Source organism: Loxodonta africana, chromosome 5, assembly GCF_030014295.1.
Source record: "Loxodonta africana isolate mLoxAfr1 chromosome 5, mLoxAfr1.hap2, whole genome shotgun sequence".
NCBI lineage: Eukaryota > Metazoa > Chordata > Mammalia > Proboscidea > Elephantidae > Loxodonta > Loxodonta africana.
In genome coordinates, this window is record NC_087346.1 from 15,693,521 (window position 1) to 15,717,601 (window position 24,081).

Here is a 24,081-nt window from a genome sequence, read left to right on the forward strand (position 1 = left end):
AACAAAAGGTAGATGATACCAGAAAGAAACATGGAACATCACAAATGGAAGAAGAGCAATAGAACGGTAAAAATCTGGATAAATATAATAGATATTCACCTTCTGAGCTCTTTAAAACATGTTGATGATCAAAAGCAAAAACTATTACATTGTCTGATGAACGGTTCAATGTAGGTAGATACAACATGACTATAGCATAAAGAAATCTATACGGTGATAAAGTTTCTACATACCTATTGTAGTGATGATTCTAAATAGGCTTTTAAAAGTTAAGTATGTATTTTTCAATCCTTACAGCAACCACTAAAAAAACTGTACAAAGAAGTGTATGTGTCAAACTCACGATAAATTAAAATGGAATACAAAGAAAATGTACAAATAACCCAGAAGAAGGCAGGAGAAGGGAAACAGAGAAAAACAAAATAGTGAACAAACAAAACAAATAATAATACAGTAGACCTAAATCCAAATATATTAATAATTACATTAAATGTAAATTGTCTAAACATATGAATTAAAAGGCAGATTGTCAGACTGGGGAAAAAACAGGACCCAACTATATGGTGCCTATAAGAAACTCACTTCAAATATAATGCTAAAGTAGGCTGCAAGTAAAAGGATGGAAAAAGAGATACCATATCCATGCAAACAGTAATCAAGAGAATGCTGAGTGGCTATATTAATATCCAACTAGATTTCAGAGCAAAGAAAATTATCAGGGATAATGAGGATCAATATATATTGATAAAAGGATCAATTCACTAACCTATGTTAATAAACTTAAATCTAAACACAATAAATGTATCAAATGAGCATGAAAATACACAACGCAAAAACTGACAGAAGTTAAAGGAGAAACAGACAAATCTGTAATTATAGTTGGAGACTTCAACACTCCTCTCAGTAACTGATAGAACTAGTAGGAAAAAAAACAGGAAGGATATAGAGCTCAACAACAACCATTATCAACTGAATCTAATAGACATTTATAGAACATTTTACCCTAAAACAGCAGAATACATGCTTTTTTTTAATGCACTGGAGCATTCACCAAGACAGACCAAATTGTGGATCATAAAATAAATTTTTTCCTGAGTGCGCTCTGGTAGTTTGTGTCTAAGGAATGAATATTTCATGAAAGTTGTTTGTAATAAAACTTTTCTACATAACTGATGGATCGAAGAAAAAAATATACGTGAAATTGGAAAATATTTGGAATTGAATGAAAACGAAAACACATTATCAAAATTTGTGAGATTCCGCTAAAATAGTACTTAGAGAAATTTATAGTACTAAATGCATATAACAGAAAGGGAAAAAGGTCTCAAATCAAATATTTAAGTTTCCACCTTAAGAAACTAGAAAAAGAAGAGCAAAATAAACCCAATCAAACGGAAAGAAGGGGATAATAAAGAGCACAAATTAATGAAATTTGGAAGAGAAATAATAAGGTAAATCAATGAAAACGAAATTGATAAACTGATAAACCTCTAGCCAGACTGACCAAGGGAAAAAATGAAGAAAAAAAGACACAAATTACGAACACAGGAGTGAAAGAAGAGACATGCTTGTAAATATTAAAAGAGCAAAAAGGGAGTATTACAAACAAGTTCCTTAGACACAAACTACAAAGCTCATTCAGGAAAAAATAGATTACCTATTACATATATATATTTTAAAAAATTAAATTTGTAAACAAAAAATTTTGCAGTAATTCTACATCCAGATGGCTTCACTGGTGAATTCTACCAACCCTGTAAGGAATAACCAAAAAAAAACGCAAACCTGTTGCTGTCAAGTCGATTCTGACTGATAGTGACCCTATAGGACAGAGTAGAACTGCCCCATAGGGTTTCCAAGGAGCACCAAGGAGGTCTTAACCACTAAGCCACTAGGGTTTCCCTGTAGGCAATAAATTATGCCAATCCTATACAAACTCTTCCAAAACATAGAAGATGAGGGACCACTTTCCAATTCATTTCATGAGGTCAGCACTAGCCCAATACCAAAACCAGACAAAGATAACCCCCCCAAAAGAGAACACTACAGACCAATATTCCTCATGAATATAGTGAAAAATCCTCAAAAACAAAAAACCAGCAAATGAAATCTAACAACATATAAAAAGGATCATATATTGTGACCAATTGAGGTTTATCCTGAGAATGCAAGACTAGTTCAACATTTGCAAACCAATCAATGTAATTTTACAACATCAACAGACTAATAAGATAAACCATATGATTTCAAAAGATACAGAAAAAAGAAAATTCAATATCCATTCATGATTAAAAACTCTCAGCAAACTAGGAATAAGAAGGCAACTTCCCCAAGCTGATAAAGGGCATCTATGAAAAACCAATAACTAATATCATACACTTCATGGCGAAAGACTGCTTTCCCCCTAACATGAGGGGAACAAGGATGTCCGCTCTTGCCAATTCTATTCAACATCATATTGAGGGTCCTAGCCAGTGCAATGGAGTCTCCAGGAAACAGCTAATACACTAAGCTGCTAACTGAAAGGTTGGGGGTTCAAGTCCACCCAGAGGCACCTTGGAAGAAAGGCCTGGTATTTACTTCCAAAAAATCAGCCATTCAAAACCCTATGGAGCACAGTCCTACTTTGACACACATGGGGTCTCCAAGGGTCAGAATCAACTCAAAGGCAACTGCTAACTAGTGAAATAAGGCCAGGAAAAAAAAAAAGGCAACAGTTAGAAAAGTAAAAAATAGAACTACCTCTATTAATAGACAACATGTCTGTCTATACAGAAAATACCAAAGAATCTACAAAAAAGCTACTAAAGCTAATAAGTGAATTTTGCAAGATTACAGGATACAAGGTCAATTATATTTCTATAAATAGCAATAAACAATTGGAAATTTTTAAATGTTTAAAGTACCAAACCCCCAAAACATAAAATATTTAGGTGCATATCAAGAAAATATGTGCAAAATACACTGAAAACTATTAAACACTGAAGAAATAACAAAAAAAGCACTTAAATGTAAAAGTATACCATGTTCCTAGATTGGAAAATTTAATACTATTAAGATGTCAATTTCCCTCAAACTAATCTGTAGATTCAACACAATTCCAATGAAAATACCAACTGGGTTTTTTGTTATAAATCAATAAGCTGCTTCTTTAATTTACATGAAAAGGCAAAGAAACAAGAATAGCCAAAACAATTTTGAAAAAGAAGAAAAGAGTTGAAGGACTCATACTACCTCACTGTAAGACTACAATCATCAAGACAGTGTGCTGTGGCCAAAGGATAAACATAAGGGTCAACTGAAGAGAATATGGAGTCCAAAAACAGACCCATACATATAGTTGAAAATCAATTGACTATGTGCATGGGTCTGCGAAAAGGTAACCAATGGAGAAAGGATAGACATTTTAACAAATGGTGCTGGAAAATAAGTATCCAAGTATAACTACTGACAACACAGTTGGGTATTTGGAATGCAGGGTAGAGGTTTGGTCTGTACATATAAATGCCCCTCACTAATATAATAATGCTATTTAAAACCATGAAACTAGATGCTACTTACCTGTGGAGTTACTTAGGATAAAAAACATAAGAAATTTGAGACTGAGTCCTAAAGCACCCAAACTTTAAAGGTTGGGGCAATGCGGAAGGACTTACAAATGAGACTAGCATGAGGCAGAAGGAGAACTAAGTGTATGGTGTTCTGGAAGAAAGATGTGTTTCAAGACTGAGTAATTAATTTGATCTAATGATGATGTCAGGTAAATTAGGACTGATTTGACCCCTAGATTAAATATGGAGATCTCTGGTGACACTATCAAAAGCTGATTTGGAGTATGGGGAGCAGAGGCCTATCTGGAGTGGGTAGGGAGGATAAACAGGAAGATAGATATTGAGCACAGTAAGTATAAGCACCTTCTGTATGTTCTAACTTCTATTTTGTAATAGAATTTTTATTAGTACCTAGTAATAGAATATTCTATCAGTATCATTCTTTTATACCATTTTCCATTCTTTGCCTTATAATCTTTCTGTATACTGATGACATGTAAACATCATAGAGCTAAGTTTTTTTTTAAATCCAATCAGAAAATGTCTTAATCTGAGTTAATCTATTCAACATTTCTTGTTAGACTGATTTCTACCTTTCTAATTTGTTCTTTATTTTCTGTTCACATTTTTAAAAACTAGAGATTATAGCATGAAAGATCAATAAATGTATATAATATACATTTGTACATTTAAAGATAGAGTTGATACTCATATACCCACCAACTAGACCAATACATAAATTCCAGATACTAGCAAACCTATCTGGGAGTATATCCAGGATGCTCCTTAGAAATGAAAATGACAAGACTTCATCTTGCTTACTTGGGACCTGTCATCAGGAAAGACCAGTCGCTGAAAAAGGACATCATGTTTCGTAAAGCAGAGGGTCAGTGGAAACGAGGGAAACCCTCCACAATATGGATTAACACAATAGCTACAATAATGGGCTCAAATATATTAGCAGTTATGAAGACGGCCCAGGATCAGGCAATATTTCCTTCTGTTACACCTTAGGTCACCATGAGTCCGAGTCGACTCAATGACAACTAACAGCAAGCAATAAGCAAACCCAAGTGCAGATCTTCTAGACGGGATTTCCCCCTTTTCCCAGAAGTAAACCACTACATTGAACTTTTGTATTAAAATTCTCCTTGTTCCTGTATTCATGGTTTCTGCGAGCTATGCAAGTATCCAAGAATTTTATACTTTATACGATGGTATTACACTGAATGAACTCCTTTGTGACTAGTTTATTTTTTATTCACTGAAATTTTTGAGATTAATCCATTTTGTCACACGTAGTTTTAGTTTAGTTTGTCACGCGTAGCTTTCACTGTTGTATATTCTTCCTGTGTATGAATATATATCTTATAGTATGTTCTACTGTAAATGGGCATTTTTTAGTTTTCATTAACTTTTTATTGTGGTGAAAATACATACAACAAACATACACCAGTTCAAAAATGTCAACATGTAGTTTCCATTTACTTTTTCCTATTATGAACAATGTTGCCATAGATGTTCTTGCACTTATCTCCTGGTAAACATTTGCAAGCGTGTCCCCTGAGGTGAAGCTGTTAGTTTTTAATGTGATATATCCCTGTGGCTTTAAAAGGCAAATATCAGCAAAATAATGAGGATAGCATCTCTGCATATTTATTGGCCATTTAATTTTACTCTGTCAAATTCCTGTTTATGTTTTATTTACTAATTTTTCTACCGATGTTTGCCTTTTTCACATTGATTTTTAAGATTTTAGATTTCTGTGATACTGTTTGTTAATTTCATGCAATGCAAAATTTATCTCATTTGTGACTTTCATTTTCTCTGTTATGTGCTAAGGAGCAAAATTCTCAAACTTAACAATAAAAAAACTCAGTATTTTGACTGAATACTCTAATGGGATAACCTAAGAACATAAAGAACTTTAAAAGAAGTAATGTCCTTTAAATATTCAAAATAATAATATTATTTAATATTATTGTTATTCTGAAACTATTACACCATCCAAAATAAAACCCATTGCTGATGAGTCAATTCTGACTCATAGTGACCCTATAGGACAGAGTGGAACCGCCCCACAGGGTTTCCAAGGCTGTAATCTTTACCGGAGCTAACTGCTACATCTTTCTCCCACTGGTTTGAGCCGCTCACCTTTCGGCTAGCAGCCGAGCACATTACCCTGTTAATGTGGTAAAGAACAAAGATTTTTTTCATGTAATCAAAAAATGATACAAATATAAAATTAAAGAAGTTAAAATTAAAACCTGTAATCCCCAATTTGAACAGAAAATATCAACATGAACTCACAATGTGTTTTTCTCTTTAAAAAAATTTCCCAGTTCTTTCAATTGAAAAGGCCTAGAAACAGTGACCAACTCACTCAACAGCAACGTGAGTCCCGACAAACTTAACAAATGTGACCCCTGGCAAACAAGAAAGTTTACCAAGTTCAGTTGCATCACCACAGAGCAAGGCAATGAAGGTGAATTTGTGACTGAAAGTCAATAAACTGATAAATGGCACAGAATAATAACTATAACAAAGTGAAACCCTTTTAATATGTTCGAGTTCATATGATAACTTAAATGCAAAAACAAACCTCATTGGTTACCAATGAAGGATGCTAGGGAACCAGCTGATAACAAAAAACCAGCAAATAAAGGGAAAGAATTAAAGCATTTATTCTCCCTTTCCTGTAAGAACTCTATTGCAGGATAAACAGTCAATGAAGGGAAATTTCCCTTTATGAAAGTATTCTAGCTATTAAATAAAGAGGCAATGATAAAAGTAGAATGATCACCATTTTCCAACCCCTAGTGAAATCAAAGCTCTAAGCAATGATCAATGGCTGCTAACATCACAAAAAGAGAACAACCAAGTATTATCAACATCTTGGTGGAAGTATTCAATATATGACATATTCTTGCAAAAATCTGAGCCATAATTTGATCAAGCCTCTTTATCAAGCTAACAATTTTTGGAAAATCCAGAATCAGAAAAACAGGTTTAATGAAACCGTAAGTATGCCATCTGGAGAAACTCTATGGGACAATCCAGTTTTTTCAACAAATAAACTGCAAGGAAAAATTCTTTAAAAAATAAATAGGCTTAACCTACAAACTAAAAGCAATATTAGCCTACTGCAATATTTGGATCTTATTGGATCCTGCTTTAAGAAACTTTAAAAAAAATTTTTTTAAAGTGATAAATGAGGAAATCTGAATACTAGATTTTTTATATTAATGAATTATTCTTAATTTTAGATGTGATAACTGTACTGTGTTATTATGTGTTAAAAGACAGTCCTATCTTTTTAAAAACACAGATATATTTAGGGATGAGATAATACAAATAATATAATTGGGAGTTTGCTTCAAACTAAACCCAGTGAGAGGTAGAGGGAGTGAATGGAATTTAGGTGAAACAAAAATTGATTAAGTGTTAAAGGTAAGTAATGGGTACATGCGGTTTCATTATACAGTTCTCTGTAGGTCAAAATAAAAGCGTTTTGTTTTGTTTTTCCCTTGACTTCAGGAAAGATCACGAGAAAATCAGTCATATTGTCTGAAAATGTCAGGTTCAATTTATATATCTCCCAGGTGTATTTACATTGCCACACAGCTAAAGCCTTAAAACAAACAGTGACTCCAGGTGTGTATTTTAAGGAATCAGCAAGTTTTTGAGAATTTTTAAGAGAAATAACTGCAGAAATTTAAAAATCACACCAGATATACAAAGGGCAATCAATTCTGCCTATTTTTTAAGGAAGAGGCTGGTTTTGAGCATGATCTAGTATTACAATAGTTATTTTCTAGGTCACTTTTATAATTATCTCCCTAATCATCAAAAGTAAGATGGGATTCCAATTTTGTCCTTTTACAGGAAAAGCTGTCTCACCAAATTTATGATCTGTATTTATGTCTTTAAAATTTTCTGAAGTTGAGTTTTAAAATTCTAGTATCTTAACAGATACCTAAATATTTTCCCCAAATAAAGAAAAAAGGAACCAACATTAAAAAGTTAATTTAGAACTGCTTTAATATTATTCAGACATTTACATAAAAGCAGATTTACATACCTTGCTGGGACTGTGAAGGTGCTACAGGAACTTCTTGGTTTGGCTCAAAAGGAAGTTCAGGTGTTAGGTTTTCAAATTGCTCTTTACTAATGAGATTTAGCTTCTTAAAGTTCTCAACTTCTTGCTGAAGTAGAATGGAGGAATCTAATTACTAAACTGGCTAATAGAGTAACCAACAGACAATAATTTGATACCAACCTCAAAAAATGAGTTTTTAAAACTGGGATTAACTGCAGTACATTAAAAAAAAAAAAGTTCTAATTAAGAATCTAGCATTATACTATAACAATTAATATCCAGAGTCTAATAGAGGCATAAACCAAAAAAAAACCATTGACCCTAAAATATTATGAATATTTTATAATTCAAACACATTATAAGAACATACATACTAATTATTACTTGTTGAGCATTTATACTCAAGACTGTTAGGGTACTACAGAGGTTGCAAAGTAGCCTATGTTCCTTGCCCTAATTTACAAGTTAGGTGGAAGAGATATATACATAGAAACTACTAATACTAAGCAGAATATGAAAAGTTATAATATTTGGCTTAAGAATTCAGGTCATCAGGAAGGTATCACAGAAGAGAGGGGACAAAAGCAGCTCTTAAAGGATGAGAATTTAGAGAAAGGGAAAAGCAGGTAATGTGAGCAAAGATGAGAAGCTTGGAATAAACAATGTGTTTATTACAAGTAATTACGTGAAGGAGAAATTCTGTGTAGGACCAGTGGCAAAAGGCCTGATAAATTAGAGAAAACTACTAGAAGACCTTTTAGTACCAAGCCAAGAAGTTTTTACTTTATTTTCTAGTAATAGGATTCACCTGATGAAAAGACAAATTGGATGGTCCTGGAAGCTAGCGGCAAGGAGGCTCAATAGGTCAGAGTTGTTAGCGCAAAGGAAGAAATAGACCAATTCCTGCCCCAGGGGTCTGGAGGCTCCCCTTCCTAACCATTGTTACACAGTTGCTTAGATGTTGTTGCCCTAACCTACGAGTATATGTAGATAGAGCATTGCAGATGTGAGGGCTACTTTCTACTGGAAGGAAGGTTGATGGCTGTGGTGCATGAAGGTCATATATGCCTGGACTAAACCACGGGATTAAAAAAAAAAGGTTCAAGAGATTGCTTTCACTCTACTACTTCTTGTAAGTTTTCCCCCAATAAACCCTCTATCACATTGACACCACATGGTGCTAATGTGCCCATGACCCTTGAATGAACAACACCAAAGAGTATTTAAGTAGGTAAAAAACATAACAGAAGTGTTTGTCAGATGGAACCAAATTGACTTCATCATTACAAAATAGTTGTGCCTTGCTCTCAATAGCTCCCTAACCAAAGAATCTTTTCCTTCGGTCTTCAGATATGAATAATGATTTGTCAGCCCACACCATTTAACGATCTCATTAGTCTTTTAAAATATGATCTACATTCTTTTAATGACAATACCTAAAATGATTGTTCAGCTTCTGTCTTTATACCAAAATTGTTTCCTCGGACAGAGCTGGAGAAAAGAGTAGAACAAAATTCTAACTCACCAAAAAAAAAAAAAAGACCAGACTTACTGGTTTAACAGAAACTGGAGCAACCCCGAGAGTATGGCCCCCAGACACCCTTATAGCTCAGTACTTAAATCACTCCTGAGGTTCACCCTTTGGCCAAAGATTACCAAAACAAAAAACCAAACCCCATGCCATCGAGTCGATTCCGACTCATAGAGACCCTACAGGACAGAGGAGAACTGCCCCATAGAGTTTCCAAGGAACGCCTGGCAGATTCGAACTGCTGACCCTTTGGTTAGCAGCCATAGCACTTAACCACTACGCCACCAGGGTTTCTAGCCAAAGATTAGACAGGCCCATAAAACAAAAGAAGACTAAATGAACACACCAACCCAGGGGCAAGGATGAGAAGGCAGGAGGGGACAGGAAAGCTGGTAATGGGGAACCCAAGGTCGAGAAGGGGAGAGTGTTGACATGTCATGGGGCTGGCAACCAATGTCACAAAACAATGTGTATTAATTGTTTAATGAGAAACTAGTTTACTCTGTAAACCTTCATCTGAAGTACAATTAAAAAAAAAAAATTTTTTTTTTTTAATTGTTTCCTCAAGACTTCTAAAAGCTCTTCAAGCTAAGATCAGAGTCAGTACTCACTACTCACTATGCCTTATCTTTCTATAAAGATTGCTATTAACAACTCCCATTTAAATTCAATAAGTTTTATTATATTACCACATGGCAGAGATGAATAACAAACACAGTTTTCCCCTCAAGGAAACACAAAGAGTATACTTTTTGTTTTGAATTATTAAAACTTATTCACTGAAGTATGACAATATACACTACAGAAGCTCACAAATCATAACTACACATCACATGAGTAATCAAAACAGAACATGCCTAAGCAACTACCACTCAGGGAGAGAACATACTACTACCTCCCCCGAAGGCCTCCTCATGTCCATTCCCACCACTACCTCCTCTCTTCTCCCCAAAGATAATCGCTATGTTGACTTCAACACCACTGATTGATTTTGCCCATTTTTGAACCTTATTTTAAAAAATGGAACCATAATGTATTGCTTCTTTCATGCAAAGTTATGTCTGTGAGGTACATCCATGTAGTTGTGTGTAACTGCAGTTTATGGCTCCATAGCGGGATCAGCAAACTACAGCCCCCAAAGACCAAAGCCTATTTTTGTAAATAGTTTTACTGGAACGCAGCCACACCCGCTCTTTCCATATTGCCTATAGCTGCTTCCCTGTTGAGTACAGTCTTGTGCTGCATAACATCTGTTCGGGCAAGGTCCATCTGCATATACAAATGTGTTCCCATAATGTTATAACAGAGTATTTAAGTAGGTAAAAAACATAACAAAAGTATTTTGTCACATGGAACCAAAGTGACTTCATCATTACAAAATAGTCGTGCCTTGCTCTCAAGAGCTCCCTAACCAAAGAATCTTTTCCTTTGGTCTTCAGATATGAATAATGATTTGTCAGCCCACACCATTCAACAATCTCATTAGTCTTTTAAAATATGATCTACATTCTTTTAATGACAATACCTAAAATGATTATTCAGCTTCTGTCTTTATACCAAAATCGTTTCCTGATCAGAAGACAGAACATGGAGATGCGGGGCTTAACTGAACATAGTGCAACAGCTTCCCACACACAACAGGTTTATTACATATCTCTTGCATACAAAGGGATTCTGCTGCCAGGTGTATTTAACTCAAATTTTTAACACAATAGGCTTTATGGCAGACCGTTCTTAAGCACAAGGTGTCCGTAAGTCTGACATTCATAACACGGGTACTGCCTATAACATGGTGTTTGCAAAATGTCCAAATCACAGAGGGTCCTGTTTCACAAATGTATCATGGATGTTAAGCGATGCGTGACTGCAGCTGCAACAGAGAATGCACGGCCCACAAAGCTTAAAATATTTACTATTTAGCACTTTACAAAAGAGCCACAATTTTTTCTTATTGTGCTTTAAGTGAAAGTTTACAGTTCAAGTTACTTTCTCATATAAAAATTTATACACACATTGTTATGTGACCCTAGTTGCTGTCCCTATAATGTGACAGCATACTCCTCCTTTCCACCCTGTATTTCCTGTGTCCATTCAACCAGCTCCTGTCCCTCTCTGTCTTCTCATCTTGCCTCTGGACAGGAGCTGCCCATTTAGTCTCATGTATCTACTTCAGCTAAGAAGCACTATCTTCACAAGCATCACTTTGTCTTAGAGTCCAGTCTAATCTTTGTCCGAAGAGTTGGCTTCGGGAATGGTTTCAGTTCTGGGCTAACAGAGTCCAGGGGCCATGTCTTCTGGGGTCCCTCCAGTCTCAGTCAGACCATTAAGTCTGGTCCTTTTAGTAGAATTTGGGTTCTGCACCCCACTTTTCTCCTGCTCCATCAGGGACGCTCTGTTGTGTTCCTCATCAGGGCAGTCATTTGTGGATAAATGCAACTGGGATGATCTTAAAGGTGTTACGCTGAGTGAAAAATGCTATCTCAAAAGGTCACATACTGTATGGTTTCATACATTTATAGAACATTCTCAAAATGACAAAGTTCTACACGTGGAGAACAGATTAGTGGTTGCCAGGGGGTGGGGGTAATGCAGGGAGGCTAGTGGGGTAGCACTAGGGAGTTTTGTGGTGATTGTGGTGGTGGTTACATAAATCTAACTGTGATAAAATGACACAGAACTATGAGAACATATTTATAATAAAAAATGTCAGTTTTCTGGTTTTGCCATCTTATTACAGTTAAGATGTAATCTTTGGAGGGAACTGGGTAAAGATATCCAGGACTCTGTATTATTTTTACAACTTCCTGTGAATCTATAATTATTTAAAAAAAATTTTTTTTTTTTTTAATTAACCATTCTGGTACGTGTGTGTGCTATCTCACTGTGATTTTAATTTCCATCTTTGTGAATGCTAATAAGACTGAAAATCTTTCCTATACTTGTTGATTTGAAAAGCTCCTTTTGTGAGGTGCCTTTCAATTCTATTGCTCATTTTTCTACAGGCTTCTCTTGTTGATTTGCAAGAGTTCTTTATAAAATGTTACAAATATCTTATTCCATTCTGTTAACTTGCCTTTTCACTCTCTTAATGGTGTTTTTAGATACAAAGAAGTTCTTCATCAAATATAATGCATTTAATAAATATTTTCCTACTGAAATATCATTGGCATATTATGTTATCATCTAGAAGTTTCATTATTTTGCCTTTCGCATTTAGATCTACAATCCATCTAGGATTGATTTTTTTGCATATGGTGTAAGGGTCTAAAAAGAATACATATTCTGCAGTTGTGGAATGTAGTGCTTCACTTATGTCAATTAGGCCAAGTTTCTTAATTTTGTTGTTTATATCTTCCATATCCTTACCGATGTTCTGGTCTACTTAGTCCATCAGATGATAAGATATGCCAAACTCTCCCACTATGATTATGAATTTGCCTATTTCTATGTCAATTTTTCCCTTATGTATTTTAAGGATATATTATTAGATGCATACAAATTTAGAACTATTATATCTTCCAAGGCAACTAAATCTTTGATGTTTATGAAATGTTCCTCTTTTATATCTTGGATAATTCTTTTTGCCTTAAAAATCTACTTTGACTATCAATATAATTACACAAGCTTTGTTGTATTCAGTGAATATTCATTCAAATTTACACATGTATTTACCCTTTCCATTACTCTTTGTTCATTCTTATATCTCCACCTTCTTTCTGGAATCATTTTCATCTGCCTGAAAAACTCCATTTAGTATTTTCTTTAAGGAGAATCTGCTGAAAATAATTTTTCTATGTTTTTGTTTGAAAATGTTTTATCTTCATTTTTTAACAGCTTTACTTATATAATTTACATACCTTAAAATTCACCTATTTTGACCACACCTACCATGGCCTGCACTGAGGCTGAGTCCAGTACAACTAGATGGTGCCTGGCTACCACCACTGACTGCTCTGACAGGGATCACAATATAAGGTCCCAGACAGAGCTGGAGAAAAATGCACAACAAAATTATAACTCAAAAAGAATGACCAGACTTGCTGGCCTGACAGAGACTGGAGAAATCCTGAGAGTATGGCCCCCAGACAACCTCTCAGCTCAGTAATGAGGTCATTCCTGAGGTTCACCCTTCAGCCAAAGATTGAACAGTTCCATGGAACAAAACAAGACTAATGGGGTACACTAGCCCTGGGGCAGGGACTGGAAGGCAGGAAAGAACAGGAACGCTGGGTTGAGAAGGGAGAGTGTACACATGTGGGGTTGTGAACCAATGTCATACAACAATGTGTGTACCAACTGTTTGATGAGGAACTAGTTTGCTCTGCAAAACTTCATCTAAGGTTCAATTAAAAAAAAAAAAACACCTATTTTAAGTGTACATTTCAATGATTTGTTTACCTTTATTCTTGAAGGCTATTTTCCCTTTTTTTCAGTAATACATCATGATGGTATAATTTCATTGTCTTCTGGCCTCCATTGTTTCTGCTAAGAAGTTAGTTGAAAGTCTTACTACTGAGCCTTTAAAAGTAATCTGTTCTTTTCCTCTGGCTTTTGTTACTAGTTTTTAGCAGTGATGGTTTTGATATGGTTTTCTTTGTATTTATCTTCTTTGGAGTTCTTAGGGATACTTGAATTTGTCCCTTTTAGTCTTTCATCAGTTTTGGTAAATTCTCAGCCCTAATTTCTTTAAATATTAACTCTGCCTTATTCTCTCTCTCCTCCTTTCTAAGACTCCAATTACATGTATGTTAGACCTTTCAACTGTACCTCTTACGTTTCCTACACTCTTTTCTGTATTTTCCATCTTTTTGTATAGCTGTGATTCACTCTGGATTTTTCTTTTGCTCCTTCTTCCAGTTCAGTAATTCTCTATTCAGCTGTGCTAACTGCTAGTCAGCCCATCCACTGCACAAAATTATTGTATTTTTCAGTTCTAGAATTTCAACTGGATTATTTCTAACAGTTTCTAGTTTTCTGCTGAAATTCTCCATCTTATGTTTTGGTTTTCTTTTTAACACATTTTATAGTTATTTTAAAGTCTGCCTGATAACTATTATCTGAATCCCTGTGGGTCTGTTTCTACTTTGTTTTTTTTGTTTTTTGTTTTTTTTTTCCTATCACATCGTCTCTTCTTCTTGTATGCCTCATTAGTTTTTCAGGGCCAGATGTTATTACTAAAAATTTGAGGCCTAGGATGTTATTTTCCACCAGAAAAGATTTGTCTTTGCTTCAGGCAAGTGGCTAGTGGCATTAGCATGTTCATCCAATAAGAGATTAAAACAATTAAAAGCTTGGCATTAATACCTACTGAGAGCAGGTCTTTTCCAGTTGGCGCTAATTTCTAGGATGTAGATCTACAGTGTTCCACACCAAAACCTGAAAGTTTTACTGAAGGCCTCCCTCTGTTTGAGTCCTGAACTCCAATTTTAATCCCCCTAGTTTTTAGACCTATGAGTTTTCTTTTAAAGCTCTACTTAGCTTCTGAGCTACTTTTTCTGAAACTGGCAGATGCCTCTAGGGGAAATACAGGCCCAAATACAGGCCTTATTTCTCTAGGCTTCCTTTTTCTTCCAGGTGTTGACCACATAATTCTTTACTGTCTTCTTAGCTATAATGTGCTTTAACACAGACTTTTTTACTTGCCTAATTTTCTGGTTGTTCTCAGCAGAAAGGCTGATCTAAATTACCTAGTCTACCACTACTGGATGTACAACCAAAGTCTTTTTTTTTACTTCTACTTTGTACTGTTCTAAAAGGACTCAAAGAGACTTAATAATCTAGTAAACAAAAAGAACTTGTAAAGAAATTAATAACAAATTAGTTCAAGAGATAAAAATAGGTACGCATGAGTAACAGTGGTAGGAGGGTGATTTTTCTGGAGTAGATGGCTAGAAAAGCATATATTAAAAAAAAAAAATTGCCAGAAAGTAGTAACCTAACTTGGTTTTCCAATCTGAAAGATAAAAAGGAGTCTGGCAAGTAAACAATATGGAAAGATACTGCAGGCAGATGAAACAGCATGTGCAACATGAAAGCATAAATCGATAACTTGCTATTTACAGACCATGAATTTTAAAGCAGCGGCACACTGTAGGTAGACAGATACATAACAACCAAATCACGAATTCTTGTTTGCCAAGGAATTTTATTAAATACCATTGAGAATAGGAAGATGGTCAGATTTACATTTTAGAAAAACTAAGGAATTAGCATTCTTTTCCTTGGCATTCCTCATTTTGAAAATGATATAAGTCTGAAACTGTCAGTGGCCATCACTGTTGCCAGATGGAGAAAAGCTGACTGAAAATGAAGCTAACACAGAGATAAGTACTCCCAAAGATGGCAGGAGAATAAGGCAAATCATTCTTGGAAGCCTTAGATGAAGTTTTGACTGAAAGTAAGCACTGCTTCATGGATTTCCAGTAATAAATCCCCTTAATTGCTAGAAATAGAAAGGAAGAAGGAGGAAAGATTACTTTGAGAAGAGGAAAACTACAAAGAGAATGACCTAGAGCCAAGAACCTATTGCACAAATACCATTGAGAAATTATGCAAACCAGAACTATTACATTGCAATAGAAATGCATAGGAAAAAAAACTGAAAGGTCCCAGTGGCAAAATCCATGCTGTAAGTCAGAAAAAGTTAATGGGGATTCCCAAGGCATCCAACCAAGATAAGAAAGATAGGAAACAGGTTTGGGGTGGATTTCCTTTTACTTTATTTTAAAGGAGAAACAGAATATAAATGAGATTCCTATGCAACATCAGACAGGCAAATGGAAAGCTAACAGGCCACTGATTATATACTTCTGAAGTCCCACAAAGACAAGAGGAAGCATTAGTATATAATTAATGATAAAAAATCTGTGAGATGCAAAATGGTGGAGTAAGAAGTTCAAAGTAACAATTGAACTGGAAAGAACAACTGAAATCAACTATTTTGAAACTCTGGAACCTAATTAGACACTTACAATCACCAACAGAGCGCCTGATGAAGGAAGGTGTTGCTGATCTTTTGTAGGTGAGCCACATGTGGCAACTGGCAACCATCCTCCATTTCTCACCATGGTTGTGGTGGTGGGAATGGTGGCCCTCATTCCTAAAACGGCTGGCTGGTACCAGGACAAGCAGTGGAGACGTTGTCCTCCAAAGATTTGGGGTTGTACATTTGAGTTTGTCTAGTGGTGCCCTAAAAGTCTGGTCCAGATGATTGCTGCAGTTTCAGCCCTCTCGGCAGCAGTGGCTTCTCCTGGAGCGGCAGCAGCTTAAATAGCTAGTGTGCCATTATATTTACTTATTTATTTAGGTGAAATCTTTCAGATCACTGGCTGACTGCAAAGATAATGAAACAGAAACTTCAGTGACCACACACACTGTAATACATACTCTGCAAAACTGGTTAAGAAAAGTCACTAAACAAATGACTGCAGCCTTAATCAAGTAGCAGCATCAATTCCTGAGAAATGACAGAATCAGATTTTCAGAGCTATCATACTAAAATACCCAGAATGTCCAGTTTTCAACAAAAATTTACAAAACATACAAAGAAACAAGAAAGTATGGCCCATTCACAGGAAAAAAAGAATGCAATAGAAACCATCCCTGAGGAAGCCCAACATTGTAGTTACTAGTCAAACACATTAAATCAATTGTCTTAAATATGTTCCATGAGCTAAAGGAAACCATGTACAAAGAACTAAGGGAAACCAGGAAAATGATGCATGAACGAAATTAGAATATCAATAAAGACATACAAATTATAAAAAAGAATCAAATAGAAATTCTGTAGCTCAAAGGTACATTAACTGAAATGAAAAATTCACTATAGGGGTTTAACAGAAGATCAGAGCAGACAGTGAAAGCAGTGAACTTGAGATGAGACATTGAAATTACTGAGTCTGAGAAGCACAAATTAAAAGAATGAAGAAAAATAAATATTATCTGACGGACCTATTGGACATCATTAAGCACAGGAAAGAGAGAGAGAGAGCAGGAAAAAATACTTGAAGAAATAATAGCCAACAGCTTCCTAAATTTGACAAAAGAAATGGACATACATAATCAAGAGGCTCAAGGAACTCCAAGAAGAATAAACTCAAAGAGATCTACACTGAGACACATTATAATGAGATTGTCAAAAACCAAAGACAAAGAGAAAATCTTAAAAGTTGCAAGAGAGAAGTGAATCTTAAAGGAATCTCAATAAAATTAATAGCTGATACCTCATCACAAACCATGGGTTGAAAACACTGTAAGATGACACAATTAAAATGCTGAAAGAAAAAAACAATGCAAAAAAAACTATCAACCAAGAATTCTTATCTAGCAAAACTATCCTTCAAGAATGAAGGAGACATTAAGACATTCCTAGATGAACAAAAGTTGAGGGAGTTCATTACCAGTAGACTTTCCCTACAAGAAGTGCTAAAGGTAGTCCTTCAGACTGAAGTGAAAAGACATCAGATAATAACTCAATGCCATAAAAAGAAAAAAAAAGAACACTGAGGAAGGTAACTACTCACATAAATACAAACGCCAATATTATTGTACTTTTGGTTTGTAACTCCTCTTTTTTTACACATGACTTAAAACCAAGTGCATAAAACAACAACTGTAAATCTATGTTAACAGGAAAACAATGTATAAAAATGTAATCTGTGACAAGAATATAAAGGGGGAGGGACAGAGATATATAGAGCATAGTGTATGTATACTATTGTAACTAAATTGGTATTATTTAATCTAGGTTATTATATATTTGTTAATTCTAACCCCCAAAGTAACCAATAAGAAAATTTAAAAAATATGTACAGAAAAATAAAAAAGGGGATCAAAATGGTACATTACAAAAATTCGACTAAACACAAAAAAACTGAGTAATGTTAACTGTACATGTGAAGACTGCTGAAATGGCAAATGCTTTGTTACATATAAATTTACCAAGATAAAAAATAAATGACTGAAATGGCATAAAATTAAAGAATAATGAAGAAACTAAAAAACGAACATATATAATACATACAAAAAACAAAACAAAATAAATACTGCCTTATGAGTAATTACTTTAAATGCCAACAGACTAAACTCTCATATTAAAAGTCAAAGGGTAAAAATCAGAAGCATTCTATATGCTGTATACCAGATACTGACTTTAAAAAAACAAGGACACAAAGAGGTTAAAAGTAAAAGGATGAAAAAAGACATTCTATGCAAACATTAACCAAAAGAAAGCTACAGCAGTTATCATCAGACAAAAATAGACTTTAAATCAAAACAAGTAACAAGAGGCAAAAACAAAAAACCCTGTTGCTGTCAAGTCAATTCTGACTCATAGCATTCATAGTATAGAACTGCCCCATAGGGTTTCCAAGGCTGTAATCTTAATGGAAGCAGACTGCTACATCTTTCTCCCACAGAGCAGTTGGTGAGTTTGAGCCGTTGACGTTTCGTTTAGCAGGCAAGCACTTAACCACTGAGCCAAGGAGGACATTATACATTGATAAAAGTTTCCATGCAGCAAGAAGATATAATAAACATGTATGCACCTAACACCAGAACCACAAAATATATGCAGAAAAAATTGACAGAATGAAAGAGACAAATAGATAGTTCCACAATAATAGAGGCTTTAATACTCCATTTTGAATAATCGACAGAATAATCAGACCCACCCCCCCCAAAAAAAAAACATAAAAAAATGAAAAACACTATAAACCAATTACACCTAACACATATACAGAATACTCCACACAACAGCAGCACAATACACATTCTTCTCAGGTACGCATGGAACATTCTCCAGGACAGACCATATGTCCCACAACAACTCTTAATAAATTTAAAGATTGAAATCATAAAAATACCTTTCCTAATCACAATAGAATAAAACTGAGTATCAATAAAAGAAACAAAACTGGAAATTCACAAATATGTAGAAATTAAACAACATACTCTTAAACAACCAATGGGTCAAAGAACAAATCAAAAGGGAAATCAGAAAACACTTATGAGTCAAATGAAAATGAAAACGCAACATACCAAAACTTATGGGATGCAGCAAAGGCAGCAATCAGAAAAATATTTATAACGGAAAATACTTGCATTAAAAAAGAAGACAGATCTCAAATCAATAACCTAACTATACAACTTAAGAAACTACAAAAAGAAGTCCAAGGTTACCAAAATCAGAGTAGAAATACGGAATAGAAAGACAATACAGAATCAATGAAGCCAGAAGCTGGCTCTTTGAAAAGGTCAAAAAAATTGACAAATCTTTAGCTAACTAACAAAAAAAGAAACTCACTCAAATCAGAAGTGAAAGTGAGGACACTGTAACTGATCCTACAAGATGGGAGAATGGAACTATACATCAACAAATTAGATAACTTTGATGAAAAGGACAAACTCCTAGAAATGCACAAACCACTTAAATTAACTCAAGAAGAAAATCTCAACAGATCCATAACAAATAGAGATTGCATCAGTAATCAAAAACTACCCAACAAAAAAAGTCTTGAGCTAGAAGCTTCACTGGAGAATTCTACCATACATCTAAAGAAGAATGACACCAATCATTTTACATATATATATAATTTCCATTGTGCATTGAGTGAAAGTTTAAAAATCAAGTCAGTCTCTCACACAAAAACCCATATACACCTTGCTACACACTCCCAATTACTCTCCCCCTAATGAGACAACCCACTCTCTCCCTCCACTCTCTCTTTTCATGTCCAATTCACCAGCTTCTAAGCCCCTGCACCCTCTCATCTCCCCTCCAGACAGGAGATGCCAACATAGTCTCAAGCGTTCACCTGATCCAAGAAGCTCACTCCTCACCAGCATCCCTCTCCAACCCATTGTCCAGTCCAATCCATGTCTGAAGAGTTGGCTTCAGGAATGGTTCCTGTCCTGGGCCACAGAAGGTTTGGGGACCATGACCGCCAGGACTCCTCCAGCCTTAGTTGGACCATTAAGTCTGGTCTTTTTATGAGAATTTAGGGTCTGCATCCCACTGTTCTCCTGGTCCCTCAGGGGTTCGCGTTTGTGTTCGCTGTCAGGGCAGTCATCGGTCGTGGCTAGGCACCATCTAGTTCTTCTGGTCTCAGGACGATGTAGTCTCTGGTTCATGTAGCCCCTTCTGTCTCTTGGGCTCATAATTACCTTATGAGCTTGGTGTTCTTCATTCTCCTTTGATCCAGTTGGGTTGAGGCTCATTGATGCATCCTAGATGGCCACTTCCTAGCATTTAAGACCCTAGACGCCACATTTCAAAGTGGGATGCAGAATGTTTTCTTAATAGATTTTATTTTGCAAATTGACTTAGATGTCCCCTGAAGCCCTAGTCCCCAAACCCCTGCCCCTGCTTTGCTGAACTTTGAAGCATTCAGTTTATTCAGGAAACTGATTTTGGTTTAGTCCAGCTGTGTTGACCTCCCCTGTACTGAGTATTGTCCTTCCCTTCACCTGAAGTAGTAGTAGTAGTAGTAGTATCTTATCTACTATTTAATCAGTAAATAACCCTCTCCTACCCTCCCTCCCTCGCCCCTCTCGTAACCACAAAAGAATCTGCTCTTCTCGGTTTAAACTATTTCTCAAGATCTTATAATAGTGGTCTTATACAATATTTGTCCTTTTGCAACTGACTAATTTCACTCAGCATAATGCCTTCCAGGTTCCTCCATGTTATGAAATGTTTCACAGATTCCTCACTGGTCTTTACCGATGCGTAGTATTCCATTGTGTGAATATACCATAATTTATTTATCCATTCACCCGTTCAAGGACAAGTTGGTTGCTTACATCTTTTTGCTATTGTATACAGTGCTGCAATAAACATGGGTGTGCATATATCTGTTCGTGTAAAGGCTCTTATTTCTCTAGGATATATTCCAAGGAGTGGGATTGCTGGATTGTAAGGTAGTTCTATTTCTAGCTTTTTAAGGAAATGCCAAATCGATTTCCAAAGTGCTTGTACCATTTTACATTCCCACCAGCAGTGTATAAGTGTTCCAATCTCTCCACAGCCTCTCCAACATTTATTATTTTTTGTTTTTTGGATTAATGCCAGCCTTGTTGGAGTGAGATGAAATCTCATCGTAGTTTTAATTTACATTTCTCTAATGGCTAATGATTGAGAGCATTTCCTCATGTATCCGTTAGCTGCCTCGATGTCTTCTTTAGTAAAGTGCCTGATCAGATCCTTTGCCCAATTTTTAATTGGGTTGTTTGTCTTTTTGTGGTTGAGTTTTGTCATTTTTAGTAATGTTTTGTATTCTGTTTATGCCTTCTATTAGCGGTCCTAACATTGTCCCTATTTTTTCTTCCATAATCTTTATTGTTTTAGACTTTATGTTTAGATCTTTGATCCATTTGGAGCTAGATTTTGTGCATGGTGTGAGGTATGGGTCCTGTTTCATTTTTTTTTTGCAGATGGATATCCAGTTATGCCAATACCATCTGTTAAAAAGATTATTTTTTTTACCCAATTAACTGACAGTGGGCCTTTGTCAAATATCAGCTGCTCATATGTGGTTGTATTTATATCTGAGTTCCCAATTCTGTTCTATTGGTCTATGGGTCTGTTGTTCTACCAGTACCAGGCTGTTTTGACTACTGTGGCTGTATAATACGTTCTAAAATCAGGCAGAGTGAGGCCTCCGACTTTGTTCTTCTTTTTCAGTAATGCTTTACTTATCCAGTGCTTCTTCCCCTCCCATATGAAGTTGGTAATTTGTTTCTCCATCATATTAAAAAATGTAGTTGGAATTTGGGTTGGAAATGCATTGTATATATAAATGGCTTTTGGTAGAACAGACATTTTTATAATGTTAAGTCTTCCTATCCATGAGCAAGGTATGTTTTTCCACTCATGTAGGTCGCTTTTAGTTTCTAGCAGTAGTACCTTGTAGTTTTCTTTGTATAGGTCTTTTACATCTTTGGTAATATTTATTCCTAAGTATTTTATCTTCTTGGGGGCTACTGTGAATGGTATTGATTTGGGAACCTCTTAAATGTTCTTTTTGTTGATGTGGAAGAACCCAACTGATTTTTTGTATTTTTATCTTGTAACCTGAAACTCTGCTAAACTCTTCTATTAGTTTTAGTAGTTTTCTTGAGGATTCCTTAGGGTTTTCTGCAAATAGAGATACTTTTACTTCTTCCTTGCCAATCCGGATGCCCTTTATTTCTTCGTCTAGCCTAATTGCTCTGGCTAGGACTTCCAGTAAAATGTCCAATAAGAGCGGTGATAAAAGGCATCCTTGTCTGGTTCCCGTTCTCAAGGGAAATGCTTTCAGACTCTCTCCATTTAGAATGATGTTGGCTGTTGGCTTTGTATAGATGCCCTTTATTATGTTGAGGAATTTTCCTTCTATTCCTATTTTGCTGAGAGTTTTTATCGTGAATGGGTGTTGGACTTTGTCAAGTGCCTTTTCTGCATCAATTGATAAGATCATGTGGTTTTTGTCTTTTATTTATAATATGGTAGATTATATTAATTGTTTTTCTAGGATTGAACCAACCTTGCATACTTGGTATGAATCCCACTTGGTCGTGGTGGATTATTTTTTCGATATGCTGTTGAATTCTATTGGCTAGAATTTTGTTGAGGATTTTTGCATCTAAGTTCATGGGGGATATAGGTCTGTAATTTTCTTTTTTTGTGGTGTCTTTACCTGGTTTTGGTATCAGGGATATGCTGGCTTCATAGAATGAGTTACGTAGTATTCCATCCTTTTCTATGCTTTGAAGTACCTTTAGTAGTAGTGGTGTTAAATCTTCTCTGAAAGCTTGGTAGAACTCTGCACTGAAGCCGTCCGGGCTAGGGCTTTTTTTTGTTGGAAGTTTTTTGATTACCTTTTCAATATCTTTTTTTGTTATGGGTCTATTTAGTTGTACTACTTCTGATTGTGTTAGTGTGGGTAGGTAGTGTGTTTCTAAGAATTCAACCATTTCTTCTAGGTTTTCAAATTTGTTAGAGTACAATTTTTCTTAGTAATCTGCTAGGATTCTTTTAATTTCAGTTGGGTCTGTTGTGATGTGGCCCATCTCATTTCTTATTCGGGTTGTTTCCTTTCCTGTATTTCTTTAGTCAGTCTGGCCAATGGTTTATCAATTTTGTTAATTTTTTCCAAGAACCAGCTTTTGGCTTTGTTAATTCTTTCAATTGTTTTTCTGTTCTCTAATTCATTTAATTCTGCTCTAATTTTTATTATTTGTTCTCGTCTGCTGCCTGATGGATTCTTTTGTTGCTTGCTTTCTATTTGTTCAAGTTGTAGGGACAGTTCTCTGATTTGGGCTCTTTCTTCTTTATGAATGTGTGCATTTATCAATATAAATTGACCTCTGAGCACTGCTTTTGCTGTGTCCCAGAGGTTTTGATAGGAAGTATTTTCAGTCTCGCTGCATTCTATGAAATTCTTTATTCCATCCTTAATGTCTTCTATACCCCAATCTTTTTTTAGCAGGGTATTGTTCAGTTTCCAAGTATTTGATTTCTTTTCCCTGATTTTTCTTTTACTGATTTCTACTTTTATGGCCTTATGGTCTGAGAAGATCCTTTGTAATATTTCGATGTTATGGATTCTTCAAAGGTTTGTTTTATGACCTAATATGTGCTCTATTCTAGAGAATGTTCCATGTGCACTAGAAAAAAAAAGTATACTTTGCAGCTGTTGGGTGGAGTGTTCTGTATAAGTCTATGAGGTCAAGTTGGTTGATTATAGCAGATGGATCTTCCGTGTCTCTATTGAGCTTGTTACGGGAAGTCCTATCCTTCACCGAAAGTGGTGTGTTGAAGTCTCCTACTATGATTGTGGAGGTCTCTATCACACTTTTCAATTCTGTGTTAAAGTTTGTTTTATGTATCTTGCAGCACTGTCACTGGGTGCATAAATATT

The 24,081-nt window shown here is 35.4% G+C and overlaps 1 protein-coding gene across 5 annotated transcripts in view; it reads right to left on the reverse strand.

Moving 5' to 3' along the window:
- Window positions 1-24,081, reverse strand: part of LARP1B (La ribonucleoprotein 1B) — a 150,904-nt gene that overhangs the window by 40,506 nt on the left and 86,317 nt on the right. For 4 of the 5 annotated variants that reach the window (XM_023548664.2, XM_023548665.2, XM_064285329.1 and 1 more), the window contains one exon: window positions 7,633-7,756. The exons of the other annotated variant lie outside the window; for it this stretch is intronic. In XM_023548664.2, the coding sequence (XP_023404432.1) occupies window positions 7,633-7,756 (124 nt within the window). The remainder of the gene's footprint in view (window positions 1-7,632; window positions 7,757-24,081) is intronic. 5 annotated transcript variants of the gene reach the window in all.